The 19,390-nt window shown below is 44.6% G+C and overlaps 1 protein-coding gene across 5 annotated transcripts in view; it reads right to left on the reverse strand.

Moving 5' to 3' along the window:
* Positions 1–19,386, reverse strand: part of WDR76 (WD repeat domain 76) — a 48,002-nt gene extending 28,616 nt beyond the window's left edge. The window contains exons 1-6 of one of the 5 annotated variants that reach the window (XM_033190302.1): positions 19,217–19,386; positions 14,612–14,798; positions 13,949–13,951; positions 7,214–7,306; positions 6,189–6,244; positions 1,743–1,866 (exon numbers count right to left, since the gene is read on the reverse strand). In XM_033190302.1, the coding sequence (XP_033046193.1) occupies positions 1,743–1,866; positions 6,189–6,244; positions 7,214–7,306; positions 13,949–13,951; positions 14,612–14,798; positions 19,217–19,371 (618 nt within the window). In that variant the 5' untranslated portion in view covers positions 19,372–19,386. Of the gene's footprint in view, positions 1–1,742; positions 1,867–6,188; positions 6,245–7,213; positions 7,307–13,948; positions 13,952–14,611; positions 15,011–15,869; positions 16,067–19,216 lie in introns of those variants that run through there. The other 4 variants (XM_033190300.1, XM_033190304.1, XM_033190303.1 and 1 more) reach the window with 4 other exon arrangements.
* Positions 19,387–19,390: the final 4 nt, after the last annotated feature.

Below are 19,390 nucleotides of genomic sequence, written 5' to 3' on the forward strand. Positions count from 1 at the left end.
AACCGGAAAAGCTGAGAACTGACTCAGATTATCTTAACTCATTACTCAGTATTATACCTACATTACTGTTTTTTTAAACAGTTTGTAACCAACCAATGGGTGAGAAATCATGTTAATATGTCACAACTAGCAATTTGTTTTAGTGAATGAGAATAGAATAGAAATACCAGGCCAGGAACATGGCTCACACCTGTAATCCCAGCACTTTGGGAGGCCGAGGCAGGCAAATAGCTTGAGGCCAGAAGTTCGAGACCAGCCTGGCCAACATGGCGAAACCCCATTTCTACTAAAAATACAAAAATTAGCCAGGCATGGTGGCACACGCCTGTAGTCCCAGCTACTATGGAGGCTGAGACACGAGAATCACTTAAACCAGGGATGCGGAGGTTGCAGTGAACTGAGATCATGCCACTGCAATCCAGGCTGGGCGACAGAGGGAGACTGTGGCTCAAAAAAAAAAAGAAATATCAAAGTGCACATGTAGTGTCACTTGACAAACTGTGGTTTCAGTTGCATATATGTGTAATGGTTACAATGTAACTATCTTTTTTTTTTTAATTTAATGTCTCAAGTGATGCTCCCACCTCAGCCTCCTGAGGAGCTGGGACTACAGGCACATGCCACCACACCCAGCTAATTTTCGTATTTTTTTTGTGAGGACAGGGTCACTTGATGTTGCCTAGCCTGGTCTCAAACTCCTGGGTTCAAGTGATCCTCCTGCCTCAGCCTCCCAAAGTGCTGGGATTACAGGCATGAGCCACTATACCTGGTCATAAATATATTTGTGGGCTAAGGCTTCAAAAAAGTTTGGAAGCTACTCTTCCATGCTGCTTCCCGTAACACCTAGATTTGCAATTTGCTCCCAGGGCACCTTCCTAATTAGTGCTATCTTCCTATTTATAATTAAACACTGATATAAAGTATTAAAAATAGGTGTTCTTGAAAAATATTATTTAGACAATGTTTGCTAAATAAAACTCTACTCACTAAAATTAAACTACACATTATCACATATTATTAACTTAATAACTATATTTTATTGATTACTAAGCCCTTAATATAATGTGAGAAACTTGATAGATACAATTTATCTTCACAGTAGCTCTTTGAGGTTTCTTTTTTTAAAACTGACATAAAACTGTACATATTTACTGAGGGTTCTATTATTGCTGACATTTTTTTAATGCGGAAACGATCAGAAAGGTTAATTAACTCACCCACAATCCTATAGCAGGTAAGTCCCGCAGAAATACAGAATTTAATCCCGTCTTTACGACTTTGAAATCTTACTCATTAAACCAGAGAACAGGCCAGGCTCAGTGTCTCACACCTGCAATCCCAGCACTTTGGGAGGTCAAGGCAGGCAGATCACTTGAGGTCAGGAGTTCAAGACCAGCCTGGCCAGCATGGTGAAACCCCATCTTTACCAAAAATATAAAAAATCAGCCAGGTATGGTGGCATGTGCCCGTAATCCCAGCTATTTGGGAGGCTGAGGCAGGAGAATCGCTTGAACACGGGGAGTGGGGTGCGGTGAGGCAAGAGCATGCCACTGCATTCCAGCCTGGGTGACAGAGCAAGACTCCGTCTTAAAAAAAAAACAAAACAAAAAACAAAACCATACAACATTCAAGAATGAAATATAAAATTAAACATAATTTAATGAACTTTTAGTCTAGTTTCAACACTTCAAATTTTTCAGTATTTTATTACATTAAAATATTGTATTTGCACATTTTCTTACAGTTTCATCTGCTACTAACGTCGGCGGTGTTGGAGTTGCTGGTAATGAAACTCCCAAAGGATCAACTTTTAGTAATCGCATTGACCTTCTACATCCAACCCCATTTTCTCTCTTAGGCTTCTTTCTGCAGGAGTGGGGAAAAATTCATGTTATACTCACAAAACAATAAAATTTACTAACATTAAGGAGATAACTTCTAGGAATATATCCCACAGATCTATTTATACATTGCATATATATACATGGCCACAATTATTTTAATAAGTATGGAAAAAACTTAAACCTAAATGTTCATCAAAAGGAGGTGAGGTCTGTTAAATCATGGTGTACATATCTAATAGAATAATATGCAGCCACAAAAAGAATGATATAGATCTTAATGCACTGCTGAAAGGAACCCCAGCTTATAAAAAGCAAAAACAAAGTCCAGTACAGGTTTACAAAAAGGTTACGTATACACATAAATTTGTACATGCTGAGGTTACCTATGGAGGAATACACATAAAACTACTACTTCTAGGGAAAAGGCCTGGAAAACTAAGGTCTAAAGTAGGAAGGAAACGTAAACGTTTCACTGCATTCCCTTCCATACACTGTAGTTTACTTTTTTTTTTGAGACAGAGTCTCGCACTGTTGCCCAGGCTGGAGTGCAGTGGCACGATCTCAGCTCACTGCAAGCTCCACCTCCCGGGTTCACACCATTCTCCTGCCTCAGCCCCCCGAGAGCTGGGACTACATGTGCCCGCCACCACGCCCAGCTCATTTTTTGGTATTTTTAGTAGAGACGGGGTTTCACCATGTTTGCCAGGATGGTCTCGATCTCCTGACCTCATGATCCGCCCGCCTCGGCCTCCCAAAGTGTTGGGATTACAGGCGTGAGCCACCACGCCTGGCAGTTTACTTTTTAAATAATATACAGTCCCTATTTTTTATGCACTATTTTTTCATTTTAAAAAAATTCATTTTAAAATGTCAGGGAAAGGCCGGGGCGCGGTGGCTCAAGCCTGTAATCCCAGCACTTTGGGAGGCCAAGACGGGCGGATCACAAGGTCAGGAGATCGAGACCATCCTGGCTAACCCGGTGAAACCCCGTCTCTACTAAAAACTACAAAAAACTAGCCGGGCGAGGTGGCGGCGCCTGTAGTCCCAGCTACCCGGGAGGCTGAGGCAGGAGAATGGCGTGAACCCGGGAGGTAGAGCTTGCAGTGAGCTGAGATCCGGCCACAGCACTCCAGCCTGGGCGACAGAGCGAGACTCCGTCTCAAAAAAAAAAAAAAAATGTCAGGGAAAGAGAAGCCTCTGAAATTATTTCCAAAAATTCACAAAAAATTATCAGCTATAGTCCACATTAGTTAGAGAATTAGTAAAAACTATTATTGATTGAAAGTATACTATATACTAAAAACTGTACTCAACATTCCATCTCATATTTAATCCTCAAAAAACACGCCTGAGTATACGGAATAATATGGGCTGTCATACAGTCCTCCTAGAAATCTACTCCTAGAGAAACTCCCATATATAAGCACTAAGAGACTTAAGAATGTTTGGAGCAGCACTTTTCATAATAAAAACCTGGAAACAATTCAATTGTTCATCAACAGTGGAATAAAATGTAGTACATTTATCCAGTGGAATATTATATAGCAAAAAAAAAGAATGAAATAAAGCTGTGCACATCAACATGGGTAAATTTAAAAGCATAAATATGTAAAGATGAGCAAAATAAGAAAATCTCAGAATATAAAAATGGCATACTGTATGTGAACACCAAAAAAAGACAAAGCTAAACAATAGAGTGTTTAAGGATACACTCACTGGTAGTAAAACTATAAATCAATAGCCAGGCACAGTGGCTCACACCTGTAATCCCAGCACTTTGGGAGGCTGAGGCGGGTGGATCACTTGAGGTCCGGAGTTCCAGATCAGCCTGGCAAACATGGCGAAACCCCGTATCCACTAAAAATACAAAAATTAGCCAAGCATGGTCATGAGCACCTGTAATCCCAGCTACTCAGGAGGCTGAGCCATGAGAATTGCTTGAACCTGGGAGGCAGAGGCTGCAGTGAGCCAAGATGGCGCCACTGTACTTCAGCCTGAGCAACAGAGCTAGACTGTTTCAAAATAAATAAATAAATAAAAATGAAACTATAGGCTGGGCACGGTGGCTCACGCCTGTAGTCCCAGCACTTTGGGAGGCCGAGACAGGTGGATCACGAGGTCAGGAGATGGAGACCATCCTGGCTAACACGGTGAAACCCCGTCTCTACTAAAAATATAAAAAATTAGCTGGCCATGGTGGCGGGTGCCTGTAGTCCCGGCTATTCGGCAGACTGAGGCAGGAGAATGGTGTGAACCCGGGAGGCAGAACTTGCAGTGAGCTGAGATCACGCCACTGCACTCCAGCCTGGGCAACAAAGCGAGACTCCGTCTCAAAAAAAAAAAAAAAAAAAAAAGAAACTATAAATAAATGCAAGGAAATATCACAAAAGTCAGCATAGTGGTAGTATCTGGAGGGAGGTGTATATATGGGCCTTCAGGGGTACTCATAATTTCTATTAACCTGGATGGCAGGTACATGGATGGGACCTGTATAATTTTTCAACTACACAAATACATTATATGTACCTTTTTATATGTATATTTAATAATTTTCAAAAAATTTAAATCCTTCTGGATTAGCATAACATCAGTTTTACAGAAAAGAAAAATTATATAAAGTATCCAAGGTTAATATCATAGCTGTAAGTGACTGAATCAAAACTTGAACCCAGTGGCCAGGCGCGGTGGCTCAAGCCTGTAATCCCAGCACTTTGGGAGGCTGAGGCGGGCAGATCACGAGGTCAGGAGATCGAGACCATCCTGGCTAACGTGGTGAAACCCTGTCTCTACTAAAAAATACAAAAAAACTAGCCGGGCGAGGTGGCGGCGCCTGTAGTCCCAGCTACTCCGGAGGCTGAGGCAGGAGAATGGCATGAACCCGGGAGGCGGAGCTTGCAGTGAGCCGAGATCGCGCTACTGCACTCCAGCTGGGTGACAGAGCGAGACTCCGTCTCAAAAAAAAAAAAAAAAAAAAAAAAAAACTTGAACCCAAATTTGCTACATCTCAAAGCCTACGCTTTTTCCTCTACATTATGCAACTTCTATACTATCAACTTGCTACTACCTATGCAACTATTAAGGGCTGGAATTTTGTTATTTAGAAAGAAATCACCAATCTTGGCTAATAAAAAACATGCAAATGTAAAGGTACTAATCAGCTGGCAACAGGACCAGTGCTACTGTTTTTCCAGTGTTAATGATGTTCCTCTTACAGTAACTTTTCATACTTGAAAATACCTGGCCATGATTAAAGGTCTAGCTTTTCTCAAGCTAATTGTCCTCTAACAGAATCAAACCAAGTAAATGAAGCTACATTTCATTAGGATCTGGCACTAAACAAATGAGCTAATGATACCGAGATTTTTAATTTTGTCATTTATATGTAAGCACTGCTAAAATGCAATGGAGATAATTCAAAATTTTAAAACCCTGTAGTTCAAATCCTAAAGCTACCACTTATAAGCTGTTTTGACTTTCAGCAAATAATTTTTTTTTTTTTTTTTTGAGATGGAGTCTCACTCTTTTTGCCCAGGCTGGAGTGCAATGGTGTGATCTTGGCTCACCACTACCTCCGCCTGCCAGGTTCAAGCGATTTTCCTGCCTTAGCCTCTTGAGTAGCTGGTATTCAGACATTTGCCACCATGCCTGGCTAATATTTTAATCTTTTTTTTTTAGTAGAGATGGGTTTTCTCCATGTTGGTCAGGCCAGTCTCTAACTCCTGACCTCAGGTGATCCCCCTGCCTCAACCTCCCAAAGTGCTGGGATTACAGGCATGAGCCACTGCACCCAGCCAACAATCTTATCTTTTGAGCCTGATTTCTAACTCACAAAATGAATATATTACCTACCACATACATGGATGGATACAGTGGTTGTCAGAGTTAAATGAGATAACACAGGACAAAATTGCTAGATCACTGCAGTATGTTTCATAGATATTCAATAAATGTTAATTCCTTTCCTTTATTCTAGGACTAAGAAAGCAAAAACAAATTGAGATGCAAAAAGACAGCTAGAAAAATTAAAAGTAAGTAGAAGAGTCTTTAAGAATAATAGTTTTCTAAGTAACAATAATTTAGTGGAAAAAAAGATTTCCCTCCATTAGTAGCAACAACAAATATAAACAAAATTCAGCTCTCAGTTGTATTTGCTCCATATTACTTTGATGAAGATGAGAATTGTAAAGTTATTAAAGGGTAGCATTACCTCAGAGATCCTAGAGGGACTGAGATTAAATAGCACTTTATGATCTGTTAAGCTTACTACGCCAAACCATTTTTTTCAAATTATAAAACAGTTGAGCAATGTATCATGGTTCAGGCATTGCAAACCAGGTATTTTACCTCTTGGATTTAGGAGGCTGTCTCTTCTCTATGATTTCACGGAGTCTTGCAGCAGACTGTAAAGTATAAAAATCATGTAAAAATATTTTAACTACATATCTTACCTTTTAAAATATTAGGTTTCTGCTACTATACCCACGCTAAACTAAGGTCTATTCAGGAACTAAAGATCCTAAAGATAGGCCATAAGTCATGATCAGCGTTTCTGCACTCCAGCCTGGGCAACACAGCAAGACCCTGTCTAAAAAAAAAAAAAAAAAAAAAAGGCCAGGCGTGGTGGATCACACCTGTAATCCCAGCACTTGGGAGGCAAGGAGAGTAGATCACCTGAGGTCAGCAGTTCGAGACCAGCCTGACCAACATGGTGAAACCCCATCCCTACTAAAAATACAAAAATTACTCAGGCATGGTGACAGGCGCCTGTAATCCCAGCTACTCAGGAAGCTGAGGCATGAGAATCGCTTGAACCCGGGAGGCGGAGGTTGCAGTGAGCCGAGATCACGTCATTGCACTCCAGCCTGGGCAACAAGAGCAAAACTTTGCCTCAAAAAAAAAAAAAAAAAAAAGATAAAAAAATGCCTTTGAATCAATGGAATACAGTAACCTCTTCCTATTAAGTGCAAAGCCTGCTCCTATTTTAGCCTTCCTCATCTGACACTATGAAACCTGGTATGTTATTGACCTTCTGGTGGGAGTTATGACATCTTGGGTTTTATTGCTCTTGTTGTTTTGAGACAGGGTCTTGCTCTGTTGCCTAGGCTGGAATGCAGTGGCACGATCGTAGCTCACAGCAGCCTCGACTTTCTAAGCTCAAGCCATACTTCCACCTCAGCCACCCCAGTAGCTACGACTCCAGGCATGCATCACTATGCTCAACTAATTTACTTTTTATAGAGATGGGGGATGGTCTCCGTATGTTACCCAGGTTGATCTCCCACCTCCACCTCCCCAAGTGACAGGATTACAGGCGTGACCCACTGCTCCCGGCCCAGCATCTTGGTTTTAAATACAGACTCCACACAAACCTCAGACAACTGAAGAGAAGCAAAAAAGTCTGCATTTTCTGATATGTTCTTCAGTCTCTTCCTTTCGTAGGGTGACAATCCCGAAAAATCATCCTATAAAATTACACCAAGAAGATTCCATTACTTTATATAATCTATAGGAAAAGCACTTCACAAAACTATGTGTTTCATTTTCTACATGAATACTTTACTTCAAATTGTACTACCTCTATTCATTTCATGCCATCTTACCAAAACAGACGTTTGCTGAATTGGATATTTCAGTAAATTTGAATTTGGGATACTCAGAGAGTATCTGTATGGCTTCCCAGTTAAGAAGTGATCTGATATTAGAAATCAAGTAGTATAATCTAGTAGCAAATTATTTCCTAGTGGCAATTAATTGTACTATTACTCAAAAGTTATTTTTGGCCAGGTGTGGTAGCTCACGCCTGTAATCCCATCAATTTGGGAGGCTGAAGCAGGTGGATCACCTGAGGTCAGGAGGTCAACACCAGCCTGGCCAAAATGGTGAAACCCCATCTCTACTAAAAATATAAAAATTGGTCAGATGTGGTGGCTCACACCTGTAATCCCAGCACTTTGGGAAGCTGAGGCAGGCAGATCACCTGAAGTCAGGAGTTCAAGACCAGCCTGGCCAACATGGTGAAATCCTGTCTCTACTAAAAATACAAAAAAAAAAAAAAATTAGCCAGGTGTAGTGGCAGGTGCCTGTAATCCCAGCTACTCTGGAGGCAGGGGCAGGAGAATCGCTTGAACCCAGGCGCCGGGGATTGCAGTGAGCCAAGATCATGCCATTGCACTCTAGCCTGGACAACAAAAGCGAAACTCCGTCTCCAAAAAAAAAAAAAAAAGTTATTTTATCAAACAAAAAAACTTTCTTTAAATGCAGTAAGTACATGTCTCTACTTTCTCCTAAAGAGCCACTAATGTAACAGTAAGCTAATTTTTTTAAACCCTGAGATATAAGACAGTATATTCAGGAAATAGCAAAATACTATAAGAAAATTCAAAAAATAAGAACGGAAGTTTTTTTTTTTTTTTTTTTTTTTTTTGAGAAGGAGTCTTGCTCTGTCGCCCAGGCTGGAGTGCAGTGGCACCATCTCGGCTCACTGCAAGCTCCGCCTCGGTTTACACCATTCTCCTGCCTCCCTCCGAGTACTGGACTACAGGCGCCCGCCATCTCGCCCCGGCTAGTTTTTTGTATTTTTAGTAGAGACGGGGTTTCACGTGTAGACCAGGATGGTCTCGATCTCCTGACCTCATGATCCACCCGTCTCGGCCTCCCAAAGTGCTGGGATTACAGGCTTGAGCCACCGCGCCCGGCCAAGAACGGAAGTTTTTAAATCCATTAAAAGGCTTAAATTTAGAAAGTAGAACAAAAAGATAAACACATGGACAGAAAAGACAAAAAACAGACTCAATATTAGAGGTCCAATATTCATTGTTCGAGAAACTGCAGAGAAATTGGAAGAGAATCAATTATTAAAAAATAATAAAGGCCAGGCGCGGTGGCTCACGCCTGTAATCCCAGCACTTTGGGAGCCCGAGGTGGGCGGATCACAAGGTTAGGAGTTCGAGACCACCCTGGCTAACAAGGTGAAACCCTGTCTCTACTAAAAATACAAAAAATTAGCCAGGCGCAGTGGCGGGCGCCTGTAGTCCCAGCTACTCAGGAAGCTGAAGCAGGAGAACGGCGTGAACCTGGAAGGCGGAGCTTGCAGTGAGCCGAGATGGCTCCACTGTACTCCTGCCCGAATGACAGAGCAAGACTCCGTCTCAAAAAAAAAAATAATAATAATAATAATAACAACAATATAAATGGGAGGCCGAGTATAGTGGCTCAAGCCTGTAATCCTAGCACTTTGAGAGGCCGAGGCGAGCAGATCACCAGGTCAGGAGATCAGGACCATCCTGGCCAACATGGCAAAACTCCATCTCTACTAAAAATACAAAAATTGGTCGGGCATAGCGGCACACGCCTGTGGTACCAGCTACTCGGGAGGCTGAGACAGGAGAATTGCTTGAACCCAGAAGACGGAGGTTGCAGTGAACAGAGATTACGCCACAGGACTCCAGCCCGGGGGGCGACAGAGCGAGACTCTTTCTCAAAAAAAAAAAAAAAGAAAGAAAAAGAAAAAACAGGCCGGGCGCGGTGGCTCAAGCCTGTAATCCCAGCACTTTGGGAGGCCGAGACGGGCGGATCACGAGGTCAGGAAATCGAGACCATCCTGGCGAACACGGTGAAACCCAGTCTCTATTAAAAATACAAAAAACTAGCCGGGCGAGGTGGCGGGCGCCTGTAGTCCCAGCTACTCCGGAGGCTGAGGCAGGAGAATGGCGTAAAACCCGGGAGGCGGAACTTGCAGTGAGCTGAGATCCGGCCACTGCACTCCAGCCCGGACGAAAGAGCAAGACTCCGTCTCAAAAAAAAAAAAAAAAAAAAGAAAAAACAGAAAGAAAAATAATGTAAGTGGGAGACTGAAGCAGAAGGATCACTTGAATCCAGAAGTTCAAGGTTGCAGTAAGCTATGATGACACCACAGTATTCTAGCCTGGGCAACAGAGCGAGATCCCATCTCTAAAAAATAATAGTCTGAAAACAAAAATATTATTTTAAAGTTTCTCAAAACTAAAGACATGAGCTTCCAGATTACAAAAAGCCCAATGAGTATGCAGCATAATGAATGAAAAAGGACTCAGGCAAGCAGGCTCAGTGGCTCACGTGTGTAATCCCAGCACTTTGGGAGGCCACCAGGCAGATCACTAGAGGCCAGGAACGGGAGACCAGGCTGGCCAACGTGGTGAAACCCGTCTCTATTAAAAATACAAAAAAACTAGCTGGGCGTAGTAGTGCACACTTGTAATCCCAGCTACTTGGGAGGCTGAGGCACGAGAATTGCTTGAACCTGGGAGGCAGTGGTTGCAGAGAGCGGAGATCACACCACTGCATTCTAGCTGCCAGGGCAAGAGCAAGACTGCCTCAAAAAAAAAAAAAAAAGCAAGACGGGTGCAATGGCTCATGCCTGTAATCCCAGCACTTTGGGAGGCTGAAGTGGGCAGATCACCTGAGGTCAGGAGTTCCAGACACCCTAGCCCACATGGTGAAACCTCATCTCTAATAAAATTATAAAAATTAGCTGGGCGTGGTGGCACGTGCCTGCAGTCCAAGCTACTCAGGAAGCTGAGACAGGAGAATCACTTGAACCTAGAAGGCACAGGTTGCAGTGAGGCAAGATTGTGCCACTGCACTCCAGCCTAGGCAACTGGGTGAGACCCCGTCTCAAGAAAACAAAACAAAACAAAACAAAGAAGAACCCAGGCCTCGGTATATCATCACAATTTTTTTTTTTTTTTTTTTAAAGAGATGGACTCTCTGTCACCCAGGCTGAAGTGCATTGGCTTGATTAAAACTTACTGCAGACTTGCACTCCTGGGCTCCAGCCTTAGCCTCCCAAGTAGCTGAAACTACAGGCCTGCGTTACTACACCCAGCCAGAAAAGATCTTAAAAGCATGCAGAGGGAAAAAAAGATCACAAAGAATCCAGAATCAGAATGACACAAACTTTCAACATTGAAGGAAGTGGGAAGACAATGGAACAATGCGTTAAAAATTCTAAGGAAAGATTAAATTATTTTCAGCTTACAATTCTAAATCCAATTAGGTCATCAATCAAACATAAAGCTAAAGACTTTTTCTGGGCTGAGCGCAGTGGCTCACGCCTATAATCCCAGCACTTTGGGAGACTGAAGCGGGCAGATCACGAGGTCAGGAGTTCGAGACCAGCCTGGCCAACATGGTGACACCCCCCCCCCCCCGTCCCCATTAAAAATACAAAAAGCTACAATGAGCCGAGATCACACCACTACATTCCAGCCTGGGTGACAGAGTGAGATTCCGTCTCAAAAAAAAAGACTTTCTGAAATGCAAAACATTTGCCTCTTACACACTTTTTCTCAGAAAGCTGCACTTCACCAAAATGAAAGAATAAACCAAGACAGACAGACATGGCATGCACGATGCCTCACGCCTATAATCCCAGCACTGTGAGAGGCTGAGGCAGGCGGATCACTTGAGGTCAGGAGTTCAAAACCAGCCTGGCCAACATTGAGAAACCCCTTCTCCACTAAAAATACAAAAAATTAGCCAGGCATGGTGGCGCATGCCTGTAATCCCAGCTACTCGGGACGCTGATTTGGGAGAATCGCTTGAACCTGGGAGGTGAAGGTTGCAGTGAGCTGAGATCATGCCACTGCACTCCATCCTGGGTGACAGAGCAAGACCCCATCTCAAAAAAAGAAAAAAAAAAAGTATCTTGGCTGGGCACAGTGGGGCTCACACCTGTAATCCCAGCACTTTGGGAGGCTGAGGTGGGCAGATTGCTGGAGCCCAGGAGTTTGAGACCAGCCTGGGCAATAAACATGGCACACCCACATCTCTTAAAAAAAAAAAAAAAAAAATTGTCAAAATTAGCCGGACAAGGTGGCACATGCCTGTAGTCTCAGCTATTTGGGAGGCTTTATATATTTTTTTTTAAAACAAGAGTCTTGGCTGGGCGCGGTGGCTCAAGCCTGTAATCCCAGCACTTTGGGAGGCCGAGACGGGTGGATCACGAGGTCAGGAGATCGAGACCATCCTGGCTAATACGGTGAAACCCCGTCTCTACTAAAAAATACAAAAAACTAGCCGGGCGAGGTGGCGGGCGCCTGTAGTCCCAGCTACTCGGGAGGCTGAGGCAGGAGAATGGCGTAAACCCGGAGGCGGAGCTTGCAGTGAGCTGAGATCCGGCCACTGCACTCCAGCCTGGGCGACAGAGCGAGACTCCGTCTCAAAAAAAAAAAAAAAAAAAAAAAAAAAAACAAGAGTCTTGCTCTGTCACCCAGCCTGGAGTGCAGTGACTTGATCTTGGCTCACTGCAACCTCCACCACCCAGGTTCAAACGATTCTCCCATCTCAGCCTCCCAAGTAGCTCAGATTACAGGCACCTGCCACCACGCCTGGCTAATTTTTATATCTTCTTTTTTTTCCTTTGGTGGAGGGAGGTGGGGACAGTCTGGCTGTGTCGCCCAGGCTAGAGTGCAGTGGCGTGATGGCTCACTGCAACCTCCACCTCCTGAGTTCAAGCAATTATCCTGACTCAGCCTCCCGAGTAGCTGGGACTACGGGTGCCCACGACCACACCTGGCTAATTTTTGTATATTTAGGAGAGACGGGGTTTCACCATGTTGGCCAGGCTGGTCTCGAACTCCTGACCTCAAGTGATCCACCCACCTCAGCCTCCCAAAGTGCTGGGAGTACATGCATGAACCACCATGACCAACCTAATTTTTGTATTTTTATTAGAAATGGGGTTTCACCATATTGGGCAGGCTGGTCTGGAACTCCTGACCTCAGGTGATCCATCCACCTTTTTTTAATTTTTAATTTTTTTTTTCTTTAGGAGCAACTCTATTAACGGACCTATTTCATTACATCAAACTAATCTGCTTTATGTTTACCTTATATTCTTCAGAATCTTTGTCTAAGAGGCCAAAGGGATAATCTAATCGAGTGGTTCTCAAAGTGCAGTCCTGGACTAACTACATCAGTGCCTCTAGGAAACTGTTAAATAAGCAAATTGGGCTTGGTGTGGTGACTCAAGCCTATAATCCCAGCACTTTGGGAGACTGAGGTGGGAGGACTGGTTGAGCTCAGGAGCTCAAGACCAGCCTGGGCAACACCTCCCACCCCGAAACCCACCAACATCTCTATTAAAAAAAAAAAAGAAAGAAAGAAAGAAAGAAAAAGAAAAAAGATATGCAAATTGTATGCTCCAATTCCAAAACTTCTGAATCAGAAACTCTGTTGGTGGGGCCCTGCAATGGAGTTTTAACACATTGTCCAGGTAATTCTGATATAGCCTAAAGTTTGAGAACCACAGATTTTATCCAATCCCCTAAGGTGATTTGCTTAAAGGAACAAGGTTTCTTAGAAGTGACCATGCTAGGCCAGGCGCGGTGGCTCACGCCTGTAATTCCAGCACTTTGGGAGGCCGAGGTGGGCGGATCTCAAGTCCAGGTGATCGAGACCATCCCGGCGAACACAGCGGAACCCTCTACTAAAAATACAAAAAATTAGCCGGGGGTGGTGGCAGGCACCTGTAATCCCAGCTACTCAGGAGACTGAGGCAGGAGAATGGCATGAACCCGGGAGGAGGAGCTTGTAGTAAGCCGAGACCGTGCCACTGCACTCCAGCCTGGGCAACAGAGCAAGACTCCATCTCAAAAAAAAAAAGAAGTGGCCATGCTAGGCTATCAACCCCAAGTCCAATTCATCTAATACTTATCCCATGCTGTCCCACTATGAGTCCTGGTTCGTAACTCTGGGATAAGAAAGCATAAACCAAACTTCTATTTCATAACAATAACCCTTCAATTATAGTATCTCCCTTTCCCTACTATCATTTTCTGTTCCCTGAGTTCCAGCAACATTGTGTCATGTGCTTTATATTTTATCTTGTCCTGTTAAAATTTGTCAGTTTGAATGGGGCACAGCCCTCCTGGTAGGCAGTAGAAGCCAAAAGAATTACAGACCAGGCTGGGCGCAGTGGCTCACCATTTAATCCCAGCACCTCGGGAGGCTGAGGCGGGTGGATCAGGAGGTCAGGAGTTAGAGACCAGCCTGACCAACATGGTGAAAACCCATCTCTACTAAAAACACAAAACTAGCCAGGCATGGTGGCGTGGCTGTAATACCAGCTACACAGGAGGCTGAGGGAGGAGAATCTATTGAATCCAGGAGGCCAAGGTTGCAGAGAGCCGATATAGTGTCACCACACTCCAGCCTGAGCGACAGAGGGAGACTCGGTCTCCAAAAAAAAAAAAAAATTACACACCAAATTCCTTAAGTTGATTGGAATTATACAGAACTAATTAATGCATTTCTCATGTATCTTATCTACTCTGTCATTTGTCTCCTTTTGCATTTAAAGGAAATATTATTCAACACATCCATATAATCAGTTTCCCTACCCTGATATCAAGGGTCAGTCAATACCATATATCCCACAAACTGATGACTTCTGATATACTGTACATAAATATGTAAAGGTGAGCAAGGCACCATAAAGTATGAGTAAACCCAAAAATATATGCAGTAAGTTTAGAGAAAGAAAAAGGGAAGCAGAGTAAAGATTAAGTAAATCCTTTCATTGACACATCAACAGCAAAAGCAAAAATAACCCAAGGAAGTTATTTGTTAAACCTTAAAAATAATAAAAATGTATTATTACATTTATTCTTACATTATTAGATAAAATAATTTGTTTGTACCAGAAAGATCCTTGAAAAACTTCAATTTATCAGAACTTCACATTTAAAAAAATAGATACTAGAACAAGCTACTAATTAAGTTCTTACCCCTGGTGTGACATCTTCATCACTGTCTCCATCCTGACTACTTTCCACATCAACACTGAGATTCATCGCATCTGCCATTCTCTTGGGTTGTAGCTTGTTACTTTCAGTATGAACAGCTGAGGATGAGTATTGCAGCGTGGATTCAGACTTAGAAGACGTGGTTTTCATCTTTGTAGGTATAATCCTTCTGCAAGTTTTCTTTATTTTAGTCTTCTTACACGCAACTTCATTGTTAAAATTCTTTTCTAATAGGGATTTGGGGCACATAAGCTGGTCTAGCTGGTAATTACTGAGTGAAAAGGGGGCAAGATAGACCTTAGCTGTTTTTATTAAAACTGTAGTCTGTACTGGTCTCAGAGACACATAAGCGATGTTTTGATTTTCTTTATATTCATTTACCTATTCAGATCAATAAAAGAAAAGAGAGTATTAGAATTCCAAGTCCTGTGCCTTTTCTTACAGGATCCCCAGCAGATCTAATAATTCCCATTTCACAATGACAATATAAATCTAAATTGAGGCCAGGTGCGGTGGCTTGCGCCTGTAATCCCAGCACTTTGGGAGGCTGAGGCAGGGCCTGAGGTCAGGAGTTCAAGATTAGCCTAGCCAACATGATGGAACCCGCCGCCCCCCGCCCCCTGCCTCCCCCCCCCCACCCCGTCTCTACTAAAAATACAAAAATTGGGTGTGGTGGTACCTGCCTGTAATTCTAGCTATTTAGGAGGCTGAGACAGGAGAATCGCTTGAACCCGGGAGGCGGAGGTTGCAGTGAGCCAAGATCACGCCACTGCACTCCAGCCTGGGCAACAGAGCGAGACTCAGGCTCAAAAAAATAAATAAATCCAAATTGACACCCTGTAAGAAAACTTTTTTCCCTCCAAAATCTAGATATGTAATTCATTAACCTTAACCCCAACAGAATTCATTTACTGGGCATATTTGCCCATCAGGGTTTTCCAGACCAATAATAATGACTAGCATTTGGACTGAGGCAAATACCCCGTCAGCTGCGGATTGTCTGGAATTATTTAAAGAGTGTGAAGCTGATCATAACTGTGGCAAAAGCAAACGCAGAAGGTTGAAAAAAGGGAATCTCAGATGTGACTCTCCCACTATTTCTAGGGTTATTGATAAGAAACTTTCGTCAAAGCCGAAGGCCTCAGGGCAGGGATCCCCGCCAACCCCCGGTACCAGGTGCCCTCGACCTTCCGGGCCTGTGTCCCGCATAACCCTCACAAAAACCGAGGCAGGAGCACACCTGGAAGCACCAATCCGTTTCTCACCTTCATCTGGGGTCGCTGTCTGGAGTCGGCCTTCTCAGCCGCCGCGCCCGACCTGGACATCTTTCGGCTTCTCAGTGGCCGGCGCCTTCCCGCCAAGATTGCGGCGGGAGGCCGAGAGGGGCGGGGCCGGGACGGGGCGGAGCCCGCTCCGATCCTCAGCTGCCGCAGCGCCAGAGCGGGAAGTCCGGGTTACCCGCGCTTCTTAAGAAGGCCGCTTAGGGCCGGGCGCGGTGGCTCAAGCCTGTAATCCCAGCACTTCGGGAGGCCGAGACGGGCGGATCACGAGGTCAGGCGATCGAGACCATCCTGGCTAACACGGTGAAACCCCGTCTCTACTAAAAAATACAAAAAACTAGCCGGGCGAGGTGGCGGGCGCCTGTAGTCCTAGCTACTCGGGAGGCTGAGGCAGGAGAATGGCGTGAACCCGGGAGGCAGAGCTTGCAGTGAGCTGAGATCCGGCCACTGCACTCCAGCCTGGGCGACAGAGTGAGACTCTGTCTCAAAAAAAAAAAAAAAAGAAGGCCGCTTTGGCTGGGCGCGGTGGCTCACGCCTGGAATCCCAGCACTTTGGGAGGCTGAAGCGGGCGGATCACCTGAGGTCAGGAATTTGAGACCAGCCTGGCCAACATGATGAAACCTCGTCTTTACTAAAAGTACCAAAATTAGCCGGGCGTGGTAGCACGTGCCTGTAATCCCAGTTACTCTGGAGGCTGAGGCAGAATTGATTGAACCCAGGAGGCAGAGGTTGCAGTGAGCCGAGATCGTGCCATTGCACTCCAGCCTGGGCAACAAGAGTGAGACTCCGTCTCAAAAAAAAAACAACAGGCCGGGCGCGGTGGCTCAAGCCTGTAATCCTAGCACTTTGGGAGGCCGAGACGGGCGGATCACGAGGTCAGGAGATCGAGACCATCCTGGCTAACACGGTGAAACCCCGTCTCTACTAAAAACTACAAAAAACTAGCCGGGCGAGGTGGCGGCGCCTGTAGTCCCAGCTACTCGGGAGGCAGAGGCAGGAGAATGGCGTGAACCCGGGAGGCGGAGCTTGCAGTGAGCTGAGATCCGGCCACAGCACTCCAGCCTGGGTGACAGCGCAAGACTCCGTCTCAAAAAAAAAAAAAAAAAAAAACAACAACAACAAAAAAACATCGCTTATGTGTCTCTGAGACCAGTACAGACTACAGTTTTAATAAAAACAGCTAAGGTCTATCTTGCCCCCTTTTCACTCAGTAATTACCAGCTAGACCAGCTTATGTGCCCCAAATCCCTTATTAGAAAAGAATTCTAACAATGAAGTTGCGTGTAAGAAGACTAAAATAAAGAAAACTTGCAGAAGGACTCATTCTTTAGAGAAGTCCTGGGGCTGAACTGACATTTTTACCTCAGACTGCTGATTTTGATTCAGGTGGTACTGGGATCTCGCTCTGAAAAACATTGGCAGGCCCCGAGCGGTGACCAACACCTGTAATCCTAACACTTTGAGAGGCTGAGAGGAGTGGATCACTTGGGCCCAGGAGTTCCAAACCAGCCTGGGCAACATAGTGAGACCCCATCTCTACAAAAAATACAAAAATTAGCCCGGCGTGGTGTTGTACGTCTGTAGTCCCAGCTACTGGGAAGGCAGGGGTGGGAAAATGGCTTGAACCTAGGAGGATGAGGCCACAGTGAGCCGTGGTCGCGCAGCACTCCAGCCTGAGCGACAGGGCAAGACCCTGTCTCTTTTACAAATAAAAATAAAATAAGATTCTGGCTATTCTTCTCTTTAAGTTTCCTTCTACCCAAAACTGTTTCCTTGGTTTTTTAATTGGGTCCCACACTGTTCCTTGCCTGAGACTTGTCCAGTTTCATTTCTTCTCCCACTCAAGGCCCAGTTGTAGAACACAGGTGAAGTAATTTGGGTTAATCACATTAACAGCAACTTCAAGGCCCTCCATGACTCAAAAATTACTGATAAAACCAAACTTTTCATGGTGTCCTGTATAATGCATACTGTTTCTGGACTTCAGAACTTTGTTCCTGCTGTCCCTTGTCTCCCCTGCAGTTATAAAGTCCTTTCTAATGTGAAATGTACCCTGACTTTCTAATTAGCATATATATATTTTTTTTTTTTTTTTAACACAACCCAGCTTGTAAATTGGGGCTGCTTCTGTTATTATTCTGTAAGTTCTTAAAGAGTTCTGTTTTTTTTTTTTTTTTTTTTTTGAGACGGAGTCTCACTCTGTAGCCCGGGCTGGAGTGCAGTGGCCGGATCTCAGCTCACTGCAAGCTCCGCCTCCCGGGTTGACGCCATTCTCCTGCCTCAGTCTCCCGAGTAGCTGGGACTACAGGCGCCCGCCACCTCGCCCGGCTAGTTTTTTGTATTTTTTTTAGTAGAGATGGGGTTTCACCGTGTTAGCCAGGATGGTCTCGATCTCCTGACCTCGTGATCCGCCCGCCTCGGCCTCCCAAAGTACTGGGATTACAGGCTTGAGCCACCGCGCCCGGCCAAAGAGTTCTTAAATAGATCGGCCGCGGTGGCTCACATCTGTAGTCCCAGCACTTTGGGGAGGCCAAGGTAGGTGGATCATCTGAGGTCAGGAGTTCAAGACCAGCCTGGGCAACATGGTGAAACCCCACCTCTACTAAAAATACAAAAATTAGCCGGGAGTGGTGGCACACACCAGCACTCAGCACTGTGTGAGGCCAGAGTGGGCTCATCCCTTGAGCCTGGCCAACATGGTCAAACCTCATCTCTACTAAAAATACAAAAATCAGCAGGGCATGGTGGTGGGCGCCTGTAATCCCAGCTACTCAGAAGGCTGAGGCATGAGAATCGCTTAAACCTGGGAGGTGGAGACTGCAGTAAGCCGAGATCGAGCCACTGCACTCCAGCCTGGGTGACAGAAGAAGACCGTGTCTCAAAATCATAATTACTTAGATATTTAAATACAAACTTTTTCCAATCAGGAATGTATTCTAATAGGTATTTTCCAGAAACTGGAAAAACCTGAAAGCCTAAAAGTGGAGTTTTGGGATTTCAGGCAGGTAATGTCCCAGGCACCTTGAGAGTTTTTTTTTTGTTTTTTTTTTTTTTTGGTCACTGGCCTAAATCAGCACCACCTGCCCTGTGACACCAAATACTGCACCACAGTCCACCCTGGCCTCAAGAACTGAGCTAATCGGATACTACTGGCAAGATTTTTATTCCATCAAACTCTACTTCTTCTGAGCTTTCAACAAGCCAGACAAACAGTAACTCACTGTCGCCTGAGTTTCTTATTCACTATACCGTTCTTGGCTTCAAACCAAGCTAACACGTAAAATCTTTCATTTGAACCTTCCTCACCGCAAAGTCCTAACAGCAAGGCCCAAAGGAAGCAAAATATCCCGCCAAAAGCAGCTTCCAAATTCTGCAACGTAGAGGACACGCTGGCAGCCGATGAGCATGCGCAGAAACAGACTCAACTTCCTAGCTGTGGGCGCCCAAACGTCCTCCACCATCCCACAATCCTCTCGTCAC

The sequence above is a fragment of the Trachypithecus francoisi genome, unplaced genomic scaffold (genome assembly GCF_009764315.1).
Source record: "Trachypithecus francoisi isolate TF-2019V2 unplaced genomic scaffold, Tfra_2.0 Lachesis_group3, whole genome shotgun sequence".
Classification (NCBI taxonomy): Eukaryota; Metazoa; Chordata; class Mammalia; order Primates; family Cercopithecidae; genus Trachypithecus; species Trachypithecus francoisi.